This window comes from Mytilus galloprovincialis, chromosome 11 (genome assembly GCF_965363235.1).
Source record: "Mytilus galloprovincialis chromosome 11, xbMytGall1.hap1.1, whole genome shotgun sequence".
In the NCBI taxonomy this organism is placed as follows: domain Eukaryota; kingdom Metazoa; phylum Mollusca; class Bivalvia; order Mytilida; family Mytilidae; genus Mytilus; species Mytilus galloprovincialis.
In genome coordinates, this window is record NC_134848.1 from 45,936,979 (window position 1) to 45,964,664 (window position 27,686).

Here is a 27,686-nt window from a genome sequence, read left to right on the forward strand (position 1 = left end):
ATAATCGATCATATTTAATTATATCCGAAGTTGAAATCCAATCAGTCGTTGTATTATCTATAGATATGCATGCAAATACTTCTTTTCTTTTAGCATGTTGTCTAGACAAGGCAAATCAGAAATTCATGCGACTGTCGTACAAAATAGAGATTTAGCTAGCTAATTATTTAGTATCAAATAAAGAGTTCAGGTAAACAATTATTAAAAATCTTGCAAAAAATTAAAAATACACTCTTGATTTTTTTTGGCGTACGGAACTCTGTTCTTGATTTAAATTCATCTTGAACGATATATAAGACCATAACGCGATAAGCTATATAACATAAAGACCTACACATAAAAATATCCGCTTTCTCACTGTTATTAACATGTTTGTATATGTCGTTTTTTACTAGATTCTATATTTTTTTAACAAATGATTTTTTGTCGCTTTTTGCATTTCCTATATTGTGATAAAACAGTTATCTTCGTCATGTTCCATATTCACCTTGAACTTTTTATTGTCAATTCAGCTTGACCTTTTAAAATGTCAATGACTATTTGTTCTCCTAAAATACTGCAATTTTAGTCATTTTAATGACGCGTAATTATGTATTTAAGCTGGCACGCCTATTTAAATGCCATTAATAAATACTTGTATAAGAAACCTATATCTAACATTTAATTTGAAGTGGGAATCTAGATAACACAATTTCGTGTCCGATTAATTAGACAATTTTCATAATTGTGTTCACGATATGCAAATACATATGCAATTTTTTTTTGAGGATGATGACAAGACAATACCGTCATTTACCATGAATAACGTTACTACCTATTACCTTATTGAACTGGCGGTACAAAATACAGTTTTAAAAGAGAGGCGAAAGATACCAGAGGGACATTTATGTCTAAAAAATGAACGCTATGGTTTAAAAAGAAAGAACGAAAGACAAAACAAAACAAAACATAGAAAACTAAAGACTAAGCAACACGTACCTCACCTGAAACTTGGGAGATCTAACGTGCTTTGAGATGGTAAACAGATTTTGCGCCACTGGTTGCACTCGTTGTGCTGTCCTTGTTAGTACACACCCAGTTTATAAGTCATGTTTTGTAAGCATAAAATTACTGTAATTTTATCATTTGCTATTATATTATTTACTGACTTATTTCTCTGTCTTCCCCCCCTACTTTTTATTCTTTCACGTAATGTTTGAGCGGTATTCATAACAGTGTCATATAACCGGATTCAATCAACCATGTTTTTCTTTCTTAAAATGTCCTCTACCAAGTCAGGAATATGGGAAATGTTATCAAATAGTCCGTTTCTATGTATGTTGGGGTTGTTTTTGATGCAGTGTTTCTGTTATTCCGTAGTTTTCCTCTAATAGTTGATGTGATAGCCTCGGTTCCAGTTTGTTACCCGGATTTTGTTTTGATGAATAGCGAAAGAATTTAAACAAAACCTGAAATGAGGTCTGAGTATTCTATGTGTGATTAACTAAAAAGGATATTCTTCACCATTTCATTTGCATAGAAAATAAAATAAATGACTCTTGTCATAATGGGTGTAAAATGTTATTGAACAAATAATGTTAGTTGTGCTTTTCTAACGAATGTTATAATATTTCACTGTTGTTCATGTTTTTGTCCATTAACTATTAAGAAGTCATCAAATATATCAGATTTTTTTTACACTAGACCCCTCAATGACATTTAAATGAAAACTATTAAAGGTAACATGAAATTCCAATTGAAAGAGGATTGAGGTTTGAACGATTATGAGGAAATCCTGGACGCACGTAAATTAAAATATCATTAAATACTTATTATTCCCGTTTTGAAATTCCTTAATTGTGAAAAATTATTAAATCCGCTATATGCGTCCTGATCTAAACCTTATTCACAATGAACTTTAAAAGCGTAAATAATATTTTGTCGGCCCTGAAATATTGCTATTTCAAATGAATAATAATTGCTCTTTTAAAACAAAATTTCAAATTACTGATGATAACTTCTAAAATGTAATTTAAAAGTAATTAAGATAATCGTACTTCCTGTTTCGTGTATATTCAATAATACTTATTATTAGTTCACTTCGTGTTAATATACTTCTTTGGTGAGGACTTACAAAACAGCGGTCTAAATAAAGTGAACGTGTCTTCCTATCACTGTTTTTCGATCAAGGTAAGTGTTTAGATACCTCAATACTTTTAAACAAATATTGTCAATCTATTGTTAAAAGCAATACAAATAATGGTCCAACTAAAAAATATAACTAAATATATTAAGTTGGACTCATCACTTTCAGCGTTTTACTGCCCTTCGGAAGAGACTTATGAATAAGGACATTACTGTCAGGCCTCTAGTTGTTTGTAAAAAAGTTACAGATTAGAGTTAAAAAGGTGTTTCTTTCCCTTTATTTCTGTCGTGAAATAATCAATAAAGTTGACAAGATATACTGTGTATGGTAAAGGCTGACAAAAGTGTTATTTTTTGTAATAACCATAGCACATAATGTGCCTGTAGCTGTTCAAATAATGATGGGTCATGTGCAGCTCGTTCGTTCGAGTTGTTCATGTTTGTGTTTCTATCTGTCAAGGCTGTTGGTGGTAAGTTTTGGTCTGGATGGTAACATATTTAGGTATATTCTTGTTTCTTTTCTGTATTTTTTGTTCTTTTCTGTATTTTCTGTTCATTTTTTGGTTTTATTGAAGTGTGTCAGTTGAACCAGGTGTATCTGTTGCAGTAATCAAGTACGTATGTTTACTATCATAACTATTAACGTTTTCGCTTTTATCTTGCACACTTACGTATAATGCATTTCTGACATGATATGAATGTCTAGTGAATTGTTCCAATTAAGTCCATTTCACAGTTGTGTGCTTTTAAGATTATTTAACAAAAATGTCCGTTATTGATTTGGGGATGTACGGGGGGCGGGCGGGCGGGCGGTCGGGCTGTCGGGCGGGCGGGCGGCAATCAAATGTTGTCCGTGCATTAACTCATGAACCGTTCAACCAAAGCTTTCAAAATTTTAATGTGTTATTACTGACAACTATACGAAGGTCAAGTTCAATAATGGCGATTTTGACTTTTACCGTTCAGGAGTTATGGTTCTTGAAAGATTGAAAAATGGAGTTGTCCGTGCATTTACGCATGAACTGTTCTACCAAAGCTTCCCAAAGAGGTAGGGACAATTTGTCGGCAATTTGTTTCATTCGATAAGATAGGTAAATAATGTTTTAAATAGCCCGATAGATGCTATTTATAGTACATAAAAATACGTCACATCATTTATTTTCATACCTTGAACAGGTATTCCTACAAAAACAAGGCCATGACTATTGATTTTTTAATATTGATTTTATTTTATTATTAACATCCTTTATGCAAGGTGCCATACCATGTAACTTCTCAAGGAGCCAAGTAATATCGAACTGATTCAAATCGTGATTTTCTCATTCTGAATATGTATATCTGTTACACAGTAATTGTCCTGGTCTTTTAAGGCTTTATCGTCTATAAGATTAGACAAGAAAATACATGTACATGTATATATTTTAACCGGAGAACATCTTACATCAGTTGGTCATAGATCACCCTGTGTTACTACTTCATGTTGTATTGCCTTTTCTGTAATTTTAACAAATCGGCCCTTCGTTGCGATACAGATGCAACAGCTTCTTGATGTTTTACCTACAATCACGATTTGTAGTGTAATTGATTTGTTCTGTTATGTTGTTTTATTTTTCTGATGAGTTATGTACCCGTGTATAGACGGTGGTAAACATTTCAGTACTAGTATCTTTACAGTTTGTGATTTGGCGACAAAATTGTTGTTAACTGCATTTGTTACATATAATACCATGTTCAAAAAAGGTTTCGACGAAATGTGTTTTGTTGTTATGAAAATTGTATACAATGGCCTTATTTAAAGTTATGTGTATATTACACCCCCATAATATAGGCTTAATTTCTATAGAATTAATTCTCGTGTTATTGGTTATGTACAGGCACCTACATCAGTTTGACGGCAGTTGTCCCTTGGATATATGTAATAACGTAAACACATGAATAGAAAGTAATTCAAGAGTATGGACAGTCATAGGATTGCACACAATAAGCGATACTTTGTTTTTTCTTTGATACACGTAAAATTATTTACTAGTACACCAACTGAATAGTCAAAATGAACCAAAATGACTCTATGAATCAAGCAAACAACCGAAAACATATGATAAAAACTTTAAAATTTAATATAACAACACAAAAAAATGCAAAAGTTCTGAGCGAGGTTCGAACCCTTTCTTCAAAACCGTCATTTATTAGTAGTTCTGTGCTCTATTGGTGGAGCTACGGCGATTCTTATCATTATTACTCTTATTTAGAAGCTATATTGGTACAATTTATCGATGTTACAATTTTTTCTTTAAAAAGTTGTTTTTTATGTAATAAGGACACACTAAACCAATTTCATTTTTGAAGTAAAAAGTAGTATGAATAACAACAGTTATAAGCATAACTTTTCTTTGGTTTGAAATGTCCTTCTTGGGGGATTCCCTGTTTTTTTCCACAGAAAAACATCCGAGATATTGGACTTTCATCCTTTTTTTAGGGTTAAATTAACTATTGATCACACATATCATACTATATGTAAATCGAGATATTGATCAAAAAGCATTTTTATTTTTGGTTTTTATAGGAAATTTTACTCTGTTGGCACTTTTTGAAATTGGCCCTTCTGTGAAAAAAATCCTCGGCATATTGGCCCTACCTCTTTTAATATGTTGTTACTAATAAAAGAATGGAGGTCAAGTTCAATAATGACGAATTTGACTTTTACCGTTCAGGAGTTATGATTCTTGAAAGATTGAAAAATGGAGTTTCCAGTCGTGTCCGTGCATTTATGCATGAACTGTTCTACCAAAGCTTCCGAAATTTTAATATGCTGTTACTGATGACAAAATGGAGGTCAAGTTCAATAATGACGATTTTGACTTTTACCGTTCAGGAGTTATGGTTCTTGAAAGATTGAAAAATGGTTTTTCCCGTCGTGTAACGTGCATTTTCTCATGAACCATTCAACCAAAGCTTTTGAAATTTTAATATATTGTTACTGATGACAAAATAGAGGTCAAGTTCAATAATGACGATTTTGACTTTTACCGTTCAGGAGTTATGGTTCTTGAAAAATCGTAAAATGGCGTTTCCATTCAGGTTGTTGCATTTACTCACGAACCATTCAATCTAAGCTTTTCAAATTTTAATATGTTGATACTGATGACAAAATGGAGGTCAAATTTGATATTGACGATTTTCACTTTCACCATTCATCAGTAATGGTTCTTGTGATATAGCCAGGACACAAATAAATGTTAATAAATCCGGTTTGCTGTCGTTGTGACAGCCTCTTGTTTGTTAATATTTTATTTCTTTCATAAATTTCAAGGAACACGAGTCATCATTAATATTGATATTTATGTTACTTTATAGGTGAGCTAGTTCACCACTATGATGGGATCAAGAACCTTAAATATATTAATACTGACTACAATGGTATTGGCAATTGCTAGAACATGTAAGCCATGATTTTAATATCACATTTAAAGAGTACTATTGATACTGCTGTTCATTCGGAAAGTTGACCCTGCGACATCCGCGTATTCACCAGCCATGGTTTTAACAACTTACATATTACATTAAGAAAATACATGTATTTATAGACAGTAAAGCTTATGAGGTGAATTAATTTTAAAATGATAGATAAATTGTAGCATTGAATGTCATCCGAATAAAATTGTAAGATTTATGTTTTTAAAAGAATTTGTAATAATCAGAAATCACCCGTTATGTGAGGACCATCACAGTGAATGTTAGAACCAATTTCTATAAATGATGATATGTATGAAATGCAGTAAATAAATAATTAACCAAGGACAAGCAAATAACACATCTGTAAAATCAAAGAACCTTTGAGGCAAACTCATATACTTTAGGGTCCAACATTGTCACTGGACATACATTATCTCTTATAGTTCCTACAAAACTATGCACTTCTACATATTATGATGTCCTTTTTGTCTATAAAATTATACGAAATTCTACTGTGTGGTTTCTGAGTAGTTGCGATGACCAACTGCTGCAGTAGTATATTTAGGCAAAAATTTTAAGTTCAAAGTGGCACAACTAATTAAAAAAAATATTGAATCCTAATTTGCTGTCGATATGCACATCTACAAAGTATGTTAGTATTTTCTATAAAGTTTAATGATATTTCTGGGTTGTGGTGTCAGATGGTGTGATGACAAAAAACAGGAATGACTGGTGGACGGGTCAACCACATTATACCCTACGGAGTAAAAAAAATAACAATAATGATGATACACAAGCTGGATCTGATAAAAATCGACCTTATGTAATTAAATATCAAAACATCTGTTAACTTTTTTTCGGGTTGACAAAAATATCGATGCAAAGTATGTTACTAATTTGAAATTGAGTGGATATAAGAACCCTACAGAACAGACCAAAATCTTTCTTTAATTTCTTATTTGAATGTTACAAAATCAATCAAACACTTATAAACGTACATGTATAAAGTGCACTTGTAAATGGTCGATTTCTTTCCTTCACAGCTGACATTGATAATGAACAAGTATTGTGTTTTGTCATTTTTATGAATTTTACCAATTTTTGTTGCCATGGTAACAAAAAATTTCAAAAAAACCCAGATGTTTTTTTCCTGTTTTTAATAATTCAATGTATGAACTTTAAGATGCAATCATAGTTTATAATGAACTTGTCTGCTCAATGTCAATTTTTCTTGATTTAAAGTATGATATTTAAGCTATTTTCAGAAAATGTCAAAATACAGGTATTTGCACCTATTAAAAAACCATTTTAGCCTAATATCAAAAAATTTTTTCACAACCTCAACATCAAAATATAAACTTCAAATAATGCCTAATTATATGTTGAAATTATTTTTTTTCTTGAAATTGTCATTATCATGAAATTGCTGCAACCAAAAAGTAGACATTTTCCAATTTTCATGCCTGATTTCATCATAAATTCCTCAAAAAAATGGCTGCATGTTTCTACAGCAACCGTTCAACAAATTTAAAAAAAAAAGCTTGCAAACTTTATTTCAATCTTAGCTAACTATTATATAAAAGAATAAAGCAATTCTGAGACATACATGAATCACCCCCTGCCTGGATCTTACAAATAGCTGTACTTAAATATCTGCATTCCTGCATCACATTTTGCTAACTTGATAGATTATCTGGACCTTAGGCTCTCGTTTTTTTTAAATCCAAGATGGCGAAGACACGATACCAGGACTAAATTTTGTATATGCGCCAGACTCGCGTTTCGTCTACTAAAGACGCATCAGTGACGCTCGAATCCAAAAAAGTTAAAAAGGTCAAATAAAGTACGAAGTTGAAGAGCATTGAGTATCAAAATTCCTAAAAGTTATGCCAAATACAGCTAACTTTAAGGTAATTTATACATGAGGTAGAAAAGCCTTAGTATTTCAAAAATTCAAAATTTTGTAAACAGGTAATTTACAAATATAACCATATCAATGATAATTCATGTGATAGTTAAAGTGATGTTGTTTTTATATTGTTGCAGACGATGATACTTGTAGATACAATACGATCAAACATTGTAGTACTGATTATGACGATTGTGTCTGGATTAGAGAGTGGTGTGACGGAAAAACGGACTGTGCTGACCTTTCCGATGAGGCCAATTGTACAGGTATGTGGTCTATAAAAATTGTTACTAGTTCTTAGAATAATATGAAGGAGAATGATAATGTTCATTATTTGACCCATTTTGAACAAGTTTATATTCTCAAAATGCATCCTTTATGACAAATGATGTTATTGCCAAAATTTTGTGAAAACTGTCTAATTATGAGAAATTAAAGGGTGACAGGTATGTGAAGCTTACATAAATGAAGAGATAAATGAAAAATGAAAAAATTGATACCCGATTTATATAATTCCAAGGCCGTTGGTTGGCACTAGAAGCGACGAAGCAGCGCATATATTTTTGACGGGCAAATATCCATTTTTTGATGGGACAAGCTCTGACGTCCCACGGCCCAAGCTTGTCTGGCAAACAGCCGTTGAACGTCGGAGTAATCAAAGACTAATATAAGTGGAAACCGTATTTTTTTATTTTTTTTTATCTACAATACAAAGATGGATGAGCTATAAGGGTCAGTCATCAAATCCCTCTCCCTTATTATTTTTTTGTTCTGTCTATAGTTTACTCTTTTGTAATCAATAAAAAAATAAGTCTATTAGGAAATGCAATGTGTTGTAATATGTTTCAGAATACACATGCTCAAATTATAGAACTAAATGTGCTAACGGATACCAATGTCTGCACAGGTACCAGTTTTGTGACGGGGATGTAGACTGTACGGATGGCAGCGATGAAGATGAGGCTTTTTGTCAAGGTATATTGAAGAAATATATATGAATATAAAGTAGGATCTGCTTATTCTCTATGGCCATCAAACTTCGTGTTTTTATTTAAAAGGAGTACGTATGCAAAAAGAATGAATTGTTTTTGAGAGTAGAGGTATAATAAGTTGTGATATGAGTGTCTATGAGACAACTCTCCATCCAAGTCACAATTTATAAAATTAAACATTATAGGTCAAGGTACGGTCGCAACACGGAGCCATGGCTAACACCAAACAGCAAGCTATAAAGAGCCCCAAAAATGACTAGTGTAAAACGATTCAAACGGGAAAACCGAGGGTCTAATATTTATAACAAAAGTGCACACACTGAAATGTCTCGCCTTCTTTACTAATCATTGATATTATGTTGATAGTCCTAAATATAATGCTTTATTACAACTTTCACATAAATTTAACATTAACCAGGAAAACTAAACATTGACCAATGAACCATAAAAATGAGGTCAAGGTCAGATGAACAATGCCAGGCAGACATGTACAGCTAACAATTCTTCCATACAACAAATATAGTTGACCTATTGCTTAAAGTTTGAGAAAAACAGACCAAAACACAAAAACTTAACTATAACCACTGAACCATGAAAATGAGGTCAAGGACAGATGTCATATGCCAGTTTGACATGTACAACTTACAGTCCTTTCATACACTGAATATACTAGACCTATTGCTTATAGTATCTGAGATATGGATTTGACCACCAAAACTTAACCTTGTTCACTGATCCATGAAATGAGGTCGAGGTCAAGTGAAAACTGCCTGACGGGCATGAGGACCTTGCAAGGTACACACATAGCAAATATAGTTATCCTATTACTTATAATAAGAGATAATTTAACATTACAAAAAATCTTAACTTTTTTTTTAAATTGTCACTGAACCATGAAAATGAGGTCAAGGACATTTAACATGTGACTGGCGGAAACTTCGTAACATGAAGCATCTATATACAAAGTATGAAGCATCCAGGTATCCCACCTTCTAAAATATAAAGCTTTTAAGAAGTGAGCTAACGCCGCCGCCGGATCAGTATCCCTATGTCGAGCTTTCTGCAACAAAAGTTGCAGGCTCGACAAAAACGAGAAACACTTATGAACAACATCTACAAAGAACAACTACTGAACATCAGATACCGGACAGATGCAAACAATTTGCAGCTGGTTGAAACATTTTAACCAGTCAACCAACTCGTGATGGCGTTCGTAAAATTTGCGAAGGGATGATTTCAACTTCACCATTTGGAACTCTTAGTGTAATAGCTTCCTTGTGAGCAGCAATCCTCTTTTAAGGAAATCATGATAGGAAACACAAGCCCGGGAATATCGTGACAATTGGGAGATATATACTCCGTATGCAGGCGCTGATGGAATGTTGCTTCATAGAAATGGAAAATTCACAATTGGGAAGCTAAAATCATCTGTTTTGTCGTAAAGTTTGTTTTCAAACGACCCTCATTGTCAATTTATATATGTAAGTCCAGATATGAGACAGACCTATTTGTATCTGTAGTATTCTTTCTCTAGTTCGATGGGATTGATTCGTTCAACATAGTCACCAAACTTTGTATTATTTAGTGAGATAACATCATCTATATAGCGGAACGTAATGTTAATGTATTTTGCTAACTTCTCATCTTTCTTCCTAAGAGTTATCTTTCTTAGGTGTAATGTACCCCTTCTATTTTCACTTTCCATTGTCATTTTTTTTATTATGTTACCCTTTTATGACAGATGTATTGTTCTTCTTTTCAGACTATAAATGTTTGGATGGATACATGAAATGTCGTGATGGACAGCAATGCATTATGGTAGATGCTATGTGTCGGCTAGATACTCTGCGTCAGCATTGCAATGATGGCTCTGATATGGACGAAGAGTTTTGTAAAGGTTAGTGCAGTTTACTCCTTGCTATTAGACGTCTCCTCTGAAAACATTCAAACTGAAGTTAGTTTTAAAAATGTTTAATGTATAAAAGTAAGTAGTGTAATGACGTGTTCATAACCTTATCACAGTGTACACGCTTGAATAAAAACCAGACCAAATCAAATACAACGTTAATCGCATATGATAAGTAGATATCCCTCGGTGATTTGTTCTTGATATTTTTGTTACAAGGTTGTACTTTAAAAAAAAGAAAAGGAACATATATCTTCATGACTAAATTTATGAGATAATTTGGTTCGAAGTTTGCATATTTGAAGCAAAAACCCTGAAATTTCACGAATAAGGACTTTTAATGAATGTAACAGTTTTTTTGAACGAACAGTCATAACTTTACCTCGTTAACTGGGGAATTGTTCCCTTGAGCCACAGATTCTCAATTCTGTAACAAGTTTTAGGTTAACCAAAATCGTTAATTTCGGAATTTACTATTAGTGAAATAAAGGAATTGACAAAACATGCAGAAATATTTCGGTCATTGATGTTTTCTTAAAATTTTGGCGGAGTTCTTTAAACATTGCTTGATTGATTACAAAATAAAAAAACTTGGGGTCCATGTGGTTTTTTTCTCAATAAAAACAATATTTTTTTGTCAATAAGGAGCTAAACTAAGTTGAAATAAGTTTTAATCGCAACAACGTCGTGAAATCAGTCCCGTCGTTCCCATGTACGCTGTAGTTCAGGAGTCGATTTCACAAAAAACTTACTGAATTGTTCATGACTTACGATCAATCTTAAGTTTTGTTTGGTGGAATCGACTCCAGTAGTATAGCCAAAGTTTGTTTTTTTCGAAAGCAATGGTAACGAAAAGAAATGTTCGCGAACAAAAAAAGATAAATCTGATAAAAAAAATTAAGGTACGTCTCTGTCCAATACAAGTATTACAATGCATGTTATGTTATTTGCTTTTTGGTCGGGTCGTTGTCTGTTTGACACAATCCTTATTTCCTTTCTCATTTTTGGGGGATCATATGGATTGTATTTAAACACACATTTATCAAAATATTTTTCATCTAATTTACAAATTGTTATTTTACAATTAGATGAAAAAAGTGGAAACTAAGTATTTCTAAAAAAAAAAGAAGATGTGGTATGATTGCCAATGAGACAACTCTCCACAAGAGACCAAATTGACACAGCAATTCACAACTATAGGTCTTCAACGATGAGCAAAGCCCATACCGCATAGTCAGTATAAAAGGCCCCAATATGACAATGTAAAACAATTCAAACGAGAACACTAACGGCCTTATTTATGTATTAGTTATATGTCTGAATGCTATTTCGGTACTCTCGTCCAAGATGACCCAAAGAACGTCATGTTTTTGACATTTACATGTTTTTATCATGCATGTTCCTTTGCATTTCCTCAATTGTGAAGTTCATAAATATTATTAAAAAAAAATTGTCTTCCAACATTATGTTAACTTACGATAACTTCAACTTCAGTAATCATAAATCAATTATAACATATTAAATTAGCGTGACTATCTAAAAAAAATAATAACTCAATCTTCGTCTCAACGTCAAATTCATGGTACCCCAGTGAAACCAATAACTAGGAGTAGACTTGAAAAGTCACCAGTTACTCCTACAGAAAAACTTCATGATGGTGCTACAAATAATAGTACAAAACGATCAAGAACCACGAAAAAAAAAATCTAATCTGTCTAAGTGTAATCAGCAGTCAATACTAGTGAACACTGTAATATTGTATTAAACCTATTTGTGAAGGTCAACCAAAATGTAACCTAATTATCAACGCTCCAAAGGGGATTTACCTAAGTTTACTGAAGCATAATGGATGTTACAAATAAATATTAAAAATACTCACCAACTATGGTATTAAACAAACATCTTCATATCTGTACAGTAAATTGTAAAGGCTTACAAAAATCTGATTAAAGAAAAAGATTGTTTTAATGGTAAAAAACCCAAAAATGTGACGTCAAGGGAAATTGCCATATGGCTGGAAAAAAACTCAACTTTAAAATTATAGAGGACTATAAAGATAATGAAGGAAGGCTATTGCTTGTTAATATTGAAATAGATGACACTATTATAACAATAGCTAACATTTATGCGCCAAATAATTCAAAAAACCGAAATATTTTTTTTTTAAACTGTACATACTGTAATAGAAGAAAAAAGTTTGGGTCAACTAATTCTATGAGGTGATTATAACGAAATTTTATCCCTTATTGATTCAAAAAGCAAATCTAAGCACCAAAAAAATTAAAAAAAACTGCTCACAACTTAAATAAACTTATAAAGTCCCTTAAACTAAGTGATGTGTGGAGAAACAGAAATCCAAACAAAATTCAATATACATGGAGTAGAAAAGATAGATCGGAGTCGACAATAATAGATTATTTTTTAATTGCTCCTGAGGTATTCAAAAACTGTGTTTCATGTGATATAAGACCAATAGTACTACAATACACAAATCACAACTGTGTTTCCTTAAAAATAAATTTAAGTAGAGGACAAAACGGAAGGGGATACTGGAAACTTAACAATAGTGTACTTCAAAATGAAGACTACATTGAAATAATTTATAAGATAATACAAAATTATAAAAACAAGGCAAAATCTAAAACTGAACTTGATATTCTGTGGGACAATTTCAAAATTGAAGTTAGAGACAAGACAATCAACTATTGTAAAATAAAAGCTAAGAATAAAAAAGACCAAATCAGCAAGTTGGAAAAAATGTTAACGGAATTAAAATTATAGACCAGTCATCATGCAATGATAAAAACAAAAGCAATTTAGTACAGAAAGTAGAAAATGTAGAAAATGAAATAGGAAAACTCTATAATGAGAAAATAAAAGGTACTCGAATAAGGGCAAGAGTAAAATGGGTTGAAGAGGGAGAAAAAATTCAGCATATTTTATATGGATGGCAAAAATTAGACAGAATAGAAAAACAATAACCCAATTATATGATGATAAGGGTCAAGTTACAAGATATCAAGACAAAATATTAGTATTAGAAACAAATTATTAAAAAAATTTGTACTCTACAAAAAATCCTGAGATAGAAGAAACAAAAAAGTATTTAGAATCTCTAAAAGAATATAAAAAATTAAATGACTCTGAAAGTATTAATTGTGAAGGGGAAATAACTGTTGATGAATGTACTGATGCAATTTTTAAAATGAAACTTAATAAAGCTCCTGGGCTTGATGGATTAAATTTTGGGAAGAATTAAAAACTTTTATAGTCGCTACTTTTAATTATTGTTATGAAAAAGGAAAGCTATCAAACACTCAGAAGGTAGGTTTTAATATCCTTAATTTATAAAAAAAAATGACCCTTTTTCACTAGATAATTATAGACCTCTCACTCTTTTAAATTATGATGCAAAAATACTTGCTTATGCATTAGCACAAAGATTAAAACCCCTGCTACCCAAAATTATACACACTGACCAAAAAGGATATGTAAAAAATAGGTATATTGGTTTTTATATTCGACAAATACAAGATGTTAAAGATTACTCTGAAACTTTTAAAATAGATGGGGCAATCTTATTCCTTGACTTTACAAAAGCATTTGACTCGTTAGAATGGGACTTCATGTTTGAGACTTTAAAGACATTTGGCTTTAAAAATAATTTTATTAGGTGGGTTCAAACAATGTACTCGGATATCAAAGGATGCATTATTAATGACGGGTGGGTTTCTACACGATATAGTGCTTCTCGTGGAATTCGACAAGGATGTCCGTTATCATCGTTACTATTTGTTCTAGCAGTAAAGGTAAAGGCAATTAAGATAAGGGAAAATAAAAATTTAAAAGGACAAGAAATAAAACTAGACGGTAAAAGTAATACTCTGAAAATTTGTCAACTAGCAGATGAAACTAATTTATTTCTTCAATAAAAAAAAAGATGTTACTAATTAATTTAATAGAAATATTTGGTACTTTCTCAGGTTCAAAATTGAATAAAACAAAAACTGAAGGGATATGGCTAGGCCAATTGAAACACTGTCGTGATAAATGTGAAGATATAAATTGGTGTACTTCACCTATTAAAAGTCTTGTAATTTATTTTGGGTATAATAAACAAGAATGTAAAAAATTAAACTTTGAAAAACAGCTTTTGAAATTAGTATGGCGTACAATTTGGAAATTAGTATGGCGTTCATTATCACTGAACAAGTATATATTTGTTTAGGGGCCAGCTGAACGACGCTTCCGGGTGCGGGAAATTATCGCTACATTGAAGACCTGTTGGTGACCTTCTGCTGTTGTTTTTTCTTTGGTCGGGTTATTGTATCCTTGACACATTCCCCATTTCCATTCTCAATTGTATTTAAAATGTAAAAAAATTATAGCTGATTGGAGTAAAAGAAATCTTACTATTATAGGAAAGATAGTCATCATCAAATCACTTGTTTTGCCAAACCTAACATATATTGCATCAAACACTATAATTCCTAAAGAAATGTTGCAAAATTTTAAAACTTTGATATATAATTTTATATGGAAAGGCAAAAAAGACAAAATAAAAAGATCCACACTTTCAAAAGATTTTTTGGTAGGTGGACTTGAAATGACAGACATTGATGTTTACATAAAATCACTGCATATCAATTGGATTCTAAAATTATGCGAAGATAAAAATGATAATTGGACAATCATTCCAAAATTTTAATTTAACAAATTATGGAAAAATCTTCTTATATTCAAAATGAATTTAAAGAGTATTAAAGACATTGATAAAAATAAGTTACAAAATATGCCAGACTTTTACAAGCAACTAATTAAAGATTGGATTAGTGAAAAAGGAGGGAACACAAAAGATCCCAAAAGAGTTTTTGAAATTAGAAAACAAGTTTTTTTGGGAAATGATAATATAAGGTTTAACAGAAAATGTCTAAACTTTGACGATTGGATAAAAAGCGATATAATTAATATAAATGATATCATTGATGAACAGGGTAAAATCTCTGAAACTACCATCTTATCTAAGCTTAAATATAAACAAAATTGGATAAACCAAATATATATATGTTAAAAAAACCTATACCAATGAATTGGAAATTAATTCTTTGTACTGAAGAATCCATCAAAACTAAAGTTAAAGTTGTCAACGACTTAAAAATTAGGTACACAACAATAACTCCATTAACGAGCACTAGAGAACTCCATAAAATGTTCAAACTAAAAGAAAATCATGAAAAACCGAATGGTTTTCTTTTGTGGGAAAAATTATTTGACAAAAATTTAAGTTACAAGTTCAAAAATAATGTTGTTTTTATTTTTCAATATCTCACTGTTAACAGATTGAAAATATTTAGATGGAAACTTATTCACTATATTCTGCCATTTAATGAACTATTAAAAAAGTGGAAAATTACTGAAGACAATTTATGTAAGCATTGTAAAGAAAAAGATAACTATGAACACTTTTTTGTGAACTGCTTATTTAATACAGACTTCCTAAAAATAGCAATGAAATAAATAAACTCCCTAGGGTATAGACAAAAACATTATAAGTCTTAAAAATCTACTAATAGGGTACAAAAGTGAAGACTCAGCATACTTTGATATTAACTACATACTAACAATAATATCCTTTTCGTTATATAAAGCATATTATGTCTCAGAAAAGAAAACAAAAAATTTCAGATATTATAGAAATGAACAATTTTAATAACAAAAATAACAGTAAGACAATTCTAAAAACAGATAAATTCATTGAAGATTATAAAAAAATCAGAATTAAATCAATTTTAAATGTTTGAAACATTATTTTATAAAAAGTACAAAACGTAAGCACAATTGTTAATTGTTTACATTGATTGATTGATTGTTGGTTGCTTAACGTCCAGTGGCAAATATTTCATGCATATTCAGGACGAGAACAAGTTCACAATAAATACAATAGGTAGGTTGATACAATAGAGGCCATCTGGGATGATGGTCGGGGAAATTTGGACTGCCACTGAAAAATAAGGGTATATTGGATAGGGACAGAAATTTTGCCTTGCAACAGGCCACCTACGGACCCCTCACAGAGTTGTTGCAAGGGTTCTTAACGTGCAAAGAGCGTGGCACTCTCTTTACTCGAGGCATCGGACTTAACGTCCCCCTTCTGACCGGACTTGACTGCGAACTTGATACATCCCGCACAGCCAAACGGACGCCCCACTTTGGCAAGCGTTTTACTGCCGGTCGGGAGAAGACCAAGTGACCATATTTCTATAGCCAGTCACCCTTGGTGTGGTAATTGTTTACAAGCCATATATGGTCATGTTTATTCACAGGTTCAATCATGCATGTCGGCATGTGTTACAGATATGTTTGTAATAATGTTCAACCATGCATAAGTATCGACATGGTACATATTGTTGTTTTATTTATAAACATTATAAGAAAAAAAAAGATAAACACGTGTAATCACGATTATTTAATAATTCACAGTGTAGACAAATTGTGAATTGTGCACGCTAAAATGAATGATTTAACTTGTGTTATACATATACACGACGACATACAATATATCAAAAGAAACTTAAACAAAAATTGTATACTTACCAAATTTTATAAAATAAGTTAAATCCTGTTTATATAAGAATATTTAGACACAATCGATAAAGCGATAACGCACATGCTTGCCGAACGAATACTATGCCCAATTTCTTTAAATGGAACACGGATCATTTGATAAAATGGATAACGGAAAAGATTCCGGAAAAGTTAATGTATAAAAACTAGAAGCTCTAAAGAGCCTGTGTCGCTCACCTTGGTCTATGGGCATATCATAAACGAATAAAAATTTACAAAATTTACAAAATTTATGAAAATTGTTTAAAATTGACTATAAAGGGCAATAACTCCTTAAAGGGTCAACTGATCATTTTGATCATGTTGACTTATTTGTAGGTCTTACTTTGCTGTACATTATTGCTGTTTACAGTTTATCTGTATCTATAATAATATTCAAGATAATAACCAAAAGCTGCAAAATTTTCTGAAAATTACCAATTCTGGGGCAGCAACCCAACAAGGGGATGCCTGATTAGTCTGAAATTTTCAGGGCAGATAGACTTTGACCTAACGAACAAATTAATCTCGTCAGATTTGCTTTTAAATGCTTTGGTTTCTGAGATTTTAGCCAAAAACTGCATTTTACCCTATGTAATATATTAAGCCATGTCGGCCATCTTGGTTCGCAGGCAGGGTCCTTGGACACATTTTTTAAACTACATACCCTAATGATGATTGTGGACTAGTTTGGTTAAATTTGTCTCAGTAGTTTCAGAGGAGAAGATTTTTGTACAAGATAACAAAAAGTTACGAAAAATTGACAAATATTGACTATAAAGGGCAATAACTCCTTAAGGGGTCAACTGACCATTTTGGTCATGTTGACTTATTTGTAGATCTTACTTTGCTGAACATTCTTGCTGTTTACAGTTAACCTCTATCTATGATAATATTCAAGATAATAACCAAAAACGGCAAAATTTCCTTAAAATTACCAAATTGGGGCAGCAACCTAACAACGGGTTGTCCGATTCATCTGAAAATTTAAGGGCAGATAGATCTTGACCTGATGAACAATTTCACACCGTCAAATTTGCTCTAAACGCTTTGGTTTCAGAGATATAAGCCAAAAACCGCATTTCACCCCTATGTTCTATTTTTAGCCATGGCGGCCATCTTGGTTGGTTGGCCGGGTCAACGGACACATTTTTTAAACTAGATACCCCAATGATTATTGTGGCCAAGTTTGGTTAAATTTGGCCCAGTAGTTTCAGAGGAGAAGATTTTTGTAAAAGTTAACGACGGAGGCAGGACGACGACGGACGCCAAGTGATGAGAAAAGCTCACTTGGCCCTTCGGGCCAGGTGAGCTAAAAAGGAAAGACTTTTTTAAATAAGATCTGTATGTGTATTCACAATATTTATTTTATATAATTGTGAAATCAATTATATTATAGCTACTGATATTATGAATAAGTTATATCTTACCAAATAGTGCTTCCCTAAACTATAAGGTAAACAAACATGAGGGATACTAAGTTACAAGCTGTAAACTTAGAAAATTGTTACAGCAAATATGCAATAAAGATATTATTACGTTAAAAAAATAAAAAAAATAATAAATAGTTAAAATATTTGAAGAATCAATTAGATTTGCACTTAATAACTTGACAAACTTCTCAATATCAGGAAATTGTTGAAAAAAGTACGCATACGGTCCAAATACTGTTATGGTCTGATACATCTACTGTTATGGTCTGATACATGTATTCTTATTTGCAGCTGCAGATTGCGGTGATAACGCAAGGAAGTGTGATGATGGTGCTCACTGTGTATATGATTCTAACATGTGTAATGGATTTCAGAACTGTCCCGATGGAAGTGATGAAGCATTGCAAAATTGTACAAAGGGTAAGTAAAACGAATAAAAAAAAATGGCTTTAAAGTGGGTGAATTAATTTCATATGCCATAATCATTTTGCATAATCAGCTGTGACACGAAATCAATCCTTGGTTCATTTATATAAAACGATTACTCGTGATTACTAGATTAAAAGAGAACGGAATTGAAGCTAAAATATCATGCCATGATGTGCTCAAGTAAGAACAAACCCATTGAAAATTCTAATAAGAGCGGTCAACTTTAAGGAAAACAGAACGCGAATGAAGCTAAAATTTGAACATTTCTACCGATATATCCAGGTAAACCAACTCATAATGGTTCCCGTAAAATTTTCGAATGGACGACTTCAACTTCACCCATTGGAACTTGGTTGCATAACTTCTTTGTTAGCATCAAACGTCTTACAAGGAAGCCCAAACTCTAGAATACTGTATCAGCTGAGAGATTAAGACTATATATGCTGAAACGTGAGGTATTGCTAGCTTCTTCTAAATCTTCATTAGACATTCCTGTATTAATTTTGCATCATATGAATAAAGGAATAGGTTGGCAAAAAAAGGGCACACACATGTTTTGTTCAAAACCACGTCAGCAGTACTTAACAACGTTGGCCATCATTTTCTTTTCAAAGTAGGAACAACGTGTATGTTAGTTTTGAATGACGATTGTAAATGGTAGAAAAGTTAATCGTTTTCATAATACTGCATTTAATAGACTTAGATTGTACGTAATTTCTAGAATGTCCAACCATTTAAAAATACACTCAAGAGCAAGTAGTTTCACAATTAGTTCACGCATCATTGTAAATATAACGGAATTTTATGAGACTGTCAACAAAGTGAGAGGTTTAGCGCTATAAAACCAGGTTCAATCCACCATTGTCTACATTTGAAAATGCCTGTACCAAGTCAGGGATATGACAGTTCTTGTCTATTTGATTTTGATGTGTTTTGTGATGTGATTAGGAATTTTCCGATTTGATTTTCCTCTGAGTTCAGTGTTTTTGTGATTTTACGTTTTACTATGAAGCCCGGCTTTAATCTGTATATGTATTATTTTAACATGTCATAACAGACAGGCAATGCCAATCTGGTTTATGGAAGTGTGCTGATGGAATCGAGTGTATAGACGAAAGGTTTGTCTGTGACAAATGGAGGTATTGTACTGACAAATCAGACGAGAACCCAGAATTGTGCACTCAAGGTATAAAATAAGTATTTAAACGAAGATCTGAATATCTTTTTAAAAATGATTCTCACCTTGTTTGATGTTGTACAATAGAACTCATCTCTTCATCCGTGCCATCTATTTAGTTTAACCATATTCGTGAAAGTGTTTCAATCTAAATGTGTTGAACACTGTAATGATTTTCCCTTATTACATCTAAAGAAAAAGGGAAAACTTGTAAATGATACCGTATAGCAAAATAAGGTTTAAATAAAAAATAATTAAGTTCAATAATTAACAGTATTATACCGCTGTTCGAAATTCATAAATCGATTGAGAAAAAAACCAAACAAATCCGGGTTACAAACTCAAACTGAGGGAAACTCATCAAATCTAAGAGGAGAACTACGACACAACAAAAACACATCATTATAATGTAACACTCATAGAAACGAGCTATAATATAACAATGGCCATTTTCCTGACTTGGTACAGGACATTTTAAGAAATCAAAGCACTGTAAGCGCTATAGGCAGTTAACCAAAAACCAATATTATATATTTACTAGAACACACCCGCGAAATCGCGGGCATATGCAGCTTGAAGACTGTTGTAGGATGATTTTTTGTAAAAGATATTATGTATGGAGAATTTCATAAAAGGTATCAAAAGCCCTCTCCCTTTTTCCAAAGTCCGATATTTGTTTCCTTTCTGTTAAATTCAATTATTTTCGTGTGTCTGGCCTCAGACCACAATTATTCTTCTCCTTTGCTACAATGCTTCTTTTGGTAAAAGTCAAATCAAATTAATAATTTGCACCGTTTCAAACATGAAATAAATGCAACTGCTTATATATAGACCATTATTAGTCTAATAAAATATGCTTCTAGGATAATCCATCAGTGTTTTCTTTTTCTTTTGAGAGCCTTATTAACATGCCAATGGTAGGATATGAATCATGTATAAATGACTACGGCTAATTTGAGGAGTGGTCGGACGGGTCCTGATCCCGATATCCCGGGCTTAAAACCATGAAATCCCGAGATGCAGAATTTAAAGAAATGCATATCCCGAAATCGAAAAATATATTCCCGGATCCCGTAAGGATCAATCCCCAAATCCCGAGCTTAAAAACACCCGATCCCGACGCCCCGAAAAATGTTCTGACTACTTCTAATCTACCTTACTTTAATTTTTGCCAAATCACTATTTTCCCTTTCAACAATAAATCGTTATGCCCCATTTATGGGCATTATGTTTTCTAGTCTGTACATCCGTTCGTTCGTTCGTTCGTCCGTCCGTGTCTGTCCCGCTTCAGGTTAAAGTTTTTGGTCGAGGTAGTTTTAGATGAAGTTGAGCATGTTTTACTTATTTTAATATATGTGCAAGTGATATGACCCCTTAAACAGTAAAAATTTCAAAGAAAACAGTAGAAAGAATCAGGGCCGACTTTCTATACTAACATGTTAACATACTAACATAGAAAGTCCCTGACAGAATACAGACAGTCTCTATATATTAAAGTAGTATAATCGTAGTTTACATGTAGATACACGCGAAAAATAATTGTCTTCTCTAAGGAGGTATAATAGTTGTGGTTCTTGCGATCTAAACACCATGATATGAAACGCGAAAAATAATTGTCCTCTCTAAGGAGATATAATAGTTAATAATTTGCACCGTTTCAAACATGAAATAAATGCAACTGCTTATATATAGACCATTATTAGTCTAATAAAATATGCTTCTAGGATAATCCATCAGTGTTTTCTTTTTCTTTTGAGAGCCTTATTAACATGCCAATGGTAGGATATGAATCATGTATAAATGACTACGGCTAATTTGAGGAGTGGTCGGACGGGTCCTGATCCCGATATCCCGGGCTTAAAACCATGAAATCCCGAGATGCAGAATTTAAAGAAATGCATATCCCGAAATCGAAAAATATATTCCCGGATCCCGTAAGGATCAATCCCCAAATCCCGAGCTTAAAAACACCCGATCCCGACGCCCCGAAAAATGTTCTGACTACTTCTAATCTACCTTACTTTAATTTTTGCCAAATCACTATTTTCCCTTTCAACAATAAATCGTTATGCCCCATTTATGGGCATTATGTTTTCTAGTCTGTACATCCGTTCGTTCGTTCGTTCGTCCGTCCGTGTCTGTCCCGCTTCAGGTTAAAGTTTTTGGTCGAGGTAGTTTTAGATGAAGTTGAGCATGTTTTACTTATTTTAATATATGTGCAAGTGATATGACCCCTTAAACAGTAAAAATTTCAAAGAAAACAGTAGAAAGAATCAGGGCCGACTTTCTATACTAACATGTTAACATACTAACATAGAAAGTCCCTGACAGAATACAGACAGTCTCTATATATTAAAGTAGTATAATCGTAGTTTACATGTAGATACACGCGAAAAATAATTGTCTTCTCTAAGGAGGTATAATAGTTGTGGTTCTTGCGATCTAAACACCATGATATGAAACGCGAAAAATAATTGTCCTCTCTAAGGAGATATAATAGTTGTGATTCTTGCGATCTAAACACCATGATATTGAGAACGCTCTGAATGGCTTATTTTTTTTCTCCATTTTTGTTATCCATCATACGATTGGTTGGACTTTAGTCAAATGTTTTACTTATTTTAATATATATACAACTGGTATGACCCCTTAGATAGTAAACATTTAAAAAAAAAACAGTAGACAGAATACAGAGAGTCTCTATATATTAAAGTAGTATAATCGTAGTTTACATGTAGATAAACGCGAAAAATAATTGTCCTCTATAAGGAGGTATAATAGTTGTGGTTCTTGCGATCTAAACACCATGATATGGAGAACGCTCTGATTGGCTAATTTATTTTTCATTTTTGTTATCTATCATATGATTGGTTGTATTTGTGCATCTTTAAAACCGGAAGTCTTATCTATGATTAAAAGTCAGTCCGATGACGGAATCATATCCGGACTCCTTTTTTGTCGTTTTTCTCCCAAAATAACTCAATCTGAATAATCATAAGAATGGATGACAAATGCGACTATGCATGTTACCTATAGGACACAGAGGCATGATGATTGATTTATTGTGCAAGGAAGAGAAGCGACACCCAAAATGAGGTCTTCTCGTTTAATAGTATAGATGTTCATTTAATGAATTAACCATTAAGGCAAATAATTCATATTTTATCAAGGTTTTCAAAAGCAACGTCAAGTATATTTTGTTCATGGTCATGAGTCTGCAGTGGTACAAGTTCGCAATGATTGCAGTTGATAATTAACGTTGGTATTAGTTGACTGTTAGCAGTTCAAGTTAACTATAGTACAAGCTTGTTTAAGTATGAATGGACTTGCTTTCCTTGAAAGAAAACTGAGATTGTTTTCTACAATACAAAAATTATGAGACCCAAATCAGATCAAATGTGGGGTCTAACTGACCTGCAGATAGTAAATGTAAATGACCCCAACCTTCACCCTAAATCCATGATGTCCAAGTTTTGGAATAAAATGGCAAGTAATTATAAAATAGTTGGTCAAACATTCTTGGGCTTGAAAGATATGTTTTCTTAAAAATGAGCCATATCTAAATCAAAATTTTTATAGGACCAGATATAATTCCAAATATAATTAAGGTAAATTCTTTAAACCTACTCATTTTTTTCCATCAATAAAATTTTATAATAAACAAGAAATAATTGTAATATAATGCTGTTACGTAGTCTCACAAATAAAGCTCCCATAATTATTCATTCCCATGGTAGCCTGACATTGGGCAAAGTCTAGTACACATTGGTTAAGTCTAGCAAAGGGATATACATATGTGACGCCTAAGAGATTGACCTTAAATGTCATTCAATCTTTTAGAAATGATAAACAGGAATGAATATGGTTTATGGGTTGGTATTTCAATCTTTTACAAGTTCTCAGAACACACACAAGAGGAGTGGGGTGACCCTAGGGACTATCCATATATTTCATTTGATGTCTTTTCATTGTCCCATACAAAAATACATATGGTTTAGGGGTGGGGATCTCAACCGTTATCAAGTTTTTAAACAGGAGGGGATGGGGTGACCCCAGTGACTTCCCCTATATTCCATTGTATTGTTATATTGTCAAATACATGCATATATATGGTTGAGGGTGGGGATCTCATCTGTTTCCAATTTGTCAAACCGGAGGGGTTAGGTTGACCCTAAGGACTCTCCCTATATTTCATTTGATTAGTTATAGTCCCATACATGAGTATATATATATATGGTTAAAGGGGGAGGATCTAGACTGATTCCCATTTCTCAAACAGGAGGGTGTACAGTGACCCTAGGGACTCCCTTTATAATTCATTTGATTTGTTATACTGTTCCATACATGAATATATATGGTTCATGGTTGGGGGTCTCGACCGTTTTTAAATTCTCAAACAGGAAGGGGTAGAGTAGCCCCACGAACTCGGAGTCTCCACCTATATTTTATATGAGAGGGGGTAGGAGGGGTCCTGATCCCGAAATCCCAGGCTTAAAAACACAAAATCCCGAGGTCCCGAAATTCGAAAAAAGAATTCCCTGATCCCGAAATCCCAAGCTAAAAAACAGCCGATCCTGGATTCCCGATAAAGGTCCTATCCCCCTGATTTGTTATGTGTTGTCCCATACAAGAATGTGTATGGTTTAGGGGTGGGGATCTCGACCGTTTCCAAGTTCTCAAAAAGGAGGGTTTGAGTGACTGCAGGGACTTCCCATATATTACATTTGATTTATTATATTGTCCCATACATGAATATATATGGTTTAGGGTTGGAGATCTTGACCTTTTCAAAGTTCACAAACAGGAGGGGAAGGGTGACCCAAGAGACTCCTCCAGTATTTCATTTGATTATTTATATTGTCTCATACCTGAATATATATGGTTTAGGGGTGGGGATCTAGACCTTTTCAAAGTTCACAAACAGGAGGGGTGGGGTGACCCAAGAGACTCCCCCCAGTATTTCATTTGATTAGTTGTATAGTCTCATACATTAATGTATATGTTTGAGGGTTGGGGATCTCATCCGTTTCAAAGTTATCAAACAGGAGGGGGTAGAGTGACCCAAAGGACTCCACCTATATATCATATGATTTGCTTACATTCAGGTATCATATAATCTAGCTGCACTATTTGTGAAAATAAAGTAAGAAACTTCTAGCTATTTTAAATGACCCTTCAAAATTGAGGAAAAAAAATACCCATTGAAATTGCAGGAATATGTATAGACTTTAAAAGCATCCAACATGCATTATCAACATTTATCACTGATAAAGAAAATTCATACTGTCACCAGGAACATATTTATAGTTAGATATACTGTTCTATATGATTTCAACATTAACATTTGTCAAAATGTAATTTTGAGTTCCTGTACAAAATATTTTCTGCTTTTTTTTTCTTTAACATATTGGTTTTCAATTCTAGTGTTCATATTTATTTACCATGCATAGATGTATTTTGTCATCCGTATGGAATTGTTTTAGTTGATCGCCAAATCCGGAATTACTATTATCTGCTCCCGGAATCGGATCCGATATTATTATTGGCATCCATTTTGTTTTCAATGTTGTTTTTGTCAGTCAGATACGATTTTACTCGAATTGACACATTATTTGTCGTCGATTTTCTGTATAAAGCTAGCGGTTGAAAAAAATGATCATCGCTGTCATGAATAATAATGATGAAAATAAGTTTTGAGATCGTTTATTTGGAGACTTTGGTAAAAAGGTTTGCAAAGTTATTAATTATTTTCTTGCAAGTGGCATATCGGGCGTAGCTAGTAATCAAGTCGAAAGTCCGACTGCAAAAGTGGAAGGTCGCGGACCTCTGATGACCGCTAATTTGAACCCCTGTCTACGTTTTGAAAAGATGCGCAAATTTCGTCTTCTAATTTAAAATTGCCGCCAACAGTATGAATTTTAATAGACTACTGACGTAGTTGTCTACGTATTGATGACAAACAATATTCCTACGACTTTTGCCATTTGGGAAATCTAAACTACCTGTCTTTAGAAATTTTCGGCGATTAAATATTTCATCCATTTGTTCTTTGACATCTTAGCCAAAAGCTCATTGGATAATAAACTACATTTGTACATAAGGAATCCTAATGTGCTCTACTTCCTACGTGCAACTTCAAAACTTTTGGATAAATTGACGATCATTTAAGGTTTTTCTGGTCATATTTTTTGTAATCCAGAATTAAAAGTATGAAAAAAACTGTTCAATTAGTTATAAATAACATACTATTCAGCTAGATAATAACAATGGCACGTATTTCAGCATTTATTGGGTAGAACAGAAATCTAGGGTGCTCGCATAAGGCAGCTTAACTGCCTGAAAAATGGTAGGTTGTAAAAGAGGCCATCCGGGATGAAGGTCGGGGAAATTTGGACTGCCACTGGAAAATGAGAGTATATTGGATAGGGACAGAAATTGTGCCTGGCAACAGACCACCTATTGACCCCTCGAAGAGTTGCTGGAAAGGTTCTTAACTTGCAAAGAGCGTGGCACTCTCTTTGCACGAGGCATCGGTTTTAACGTCCCCATTAAGACGGGACGTAGCTGCAAATGTGATACAACCAAACAGAAGTCCCACGTTTGGATGCGTTTTACTGCCAGTGTCGGAGGAAGACCAAGTGACCATATTTCTATTCCCCAGGCACCCTCTGGGGACGATTTCATTGAAATTCTAAGCTAATTTCCTATTCGAAATTAGTGAATTTACAAATTTACTAATGAATTAATTTGCACATTACTGCCTCCCAAAAGCAGTAGATGTGCAAGCCTTTACATACAACTCACCAAAACTGTGCTTTCAATTTTTGTTACATTTATTCTATACCTTAGCATATCAATGCTATTAAGATTATCTAATTGTGTATTTAAATTGAGCCTGGATATAAAAATATACCAATCCCCATATAGGGAAGCACCTACGAGGTTGAATTTTCAGGTTAAATATAAAGATACGGAACACGCAAATCAAAAGGGTCACGCTTATGTTTTTTTCAACTTAAAGGCCAAGGTTCAACATAACACGATCACAATGCAAAAACCCGTGTACGGTTCACCTAAATGAATACAAATTGTTGAAGAGACTTAAGGGGACTCGCGGGTATAAATCATTTTTTAAAATAAGATTTCGATATATTTTTCTATAAATGAACTTTATCATTACTTAATATAAAAATGAAATAAAATAATCGGGTCACCGTTCGTTTAAGCTGACAATCTGTCCGAAGGAGCAAACAAATTTGTTACTGTCCTTTTTTTGTTGAACTAATAGAATTAGAGGTAATTTCGAAATAAAAAAAAGAACTAAATTACAAAAATCGCTTAAATGTTACAATTATTTAGTTAATGTACATCTCATATGAAAACAATAATAATAAATATAGGTCACCGATGAGTTAAAAACGATATTTCAATTTTTAGCCAAAAATGGCATTTTTGCACCAAAGGGAGATAATGTGGAGCTGATTCAATGATATATACATTTTAAAAGTCACCAGGTGGCAAAACCGAATCGACTTTTAGGGGATTTTTTTGTACCATATCATAAAGTAACAACTAATAGTGTAATAAATAAAATTAGCAATGACAAAACGGATGTTTAATTTTTTTATGAAAGTTTGATACCCGCGAGCCTTAAGAAATA

At 32.9% G+C, this 27,686-nt stretch overlaps 1 protein-coding gene across 2 annotated transcripts in view; it reads left to right on the forward strand.

The window, feature by feature from the left end:
- The first annotated feature begins 2,078 nt into the window (after window positions 1–2,078).
- LOC143052254 (uncharacterized) overlaps window positions 2,079–27,686 on the forward strand; it is a 58,136-nt gene continuing 32,528 nt past the window's right edge. The window contains exons 1-7 of one of the 2 annotated variants that reach the window (XM_076225243.1): window positions 2,079–2,169; window positions 5,479–5,563; window positions 7,624–7,752; window positions 8,336–8,461; window positions 10,241–10,375; window positions 18,712–18,840; window positions 19,907–20,035. In XM_076225243.1, coding sequence (XP_076081358.1) covers window positions 5,497–5,563; window positions 7,624–7,752; window positions 8,336–8,461; window positions 10,241–10,375; window positions 18,712–18,840; window positions 19,907–20,035 — 715 coding nt within the window. In that variant the 5' untranslated portion in view covers window positions 2,079–2,169; window positions 5,479–5,496. The remainder of the gene's footprint in view (window positions 2,170–5,478; window positions 5,564–7,623; window positions 7,753–8,335; window positions 8,462–10,240; window positions 10,376–18,711; window positions 18,841–19,906; window positions 20,036–27,686) is intronic. The other variant, XM_076225244.1, reaches the window with a different exon arrangement.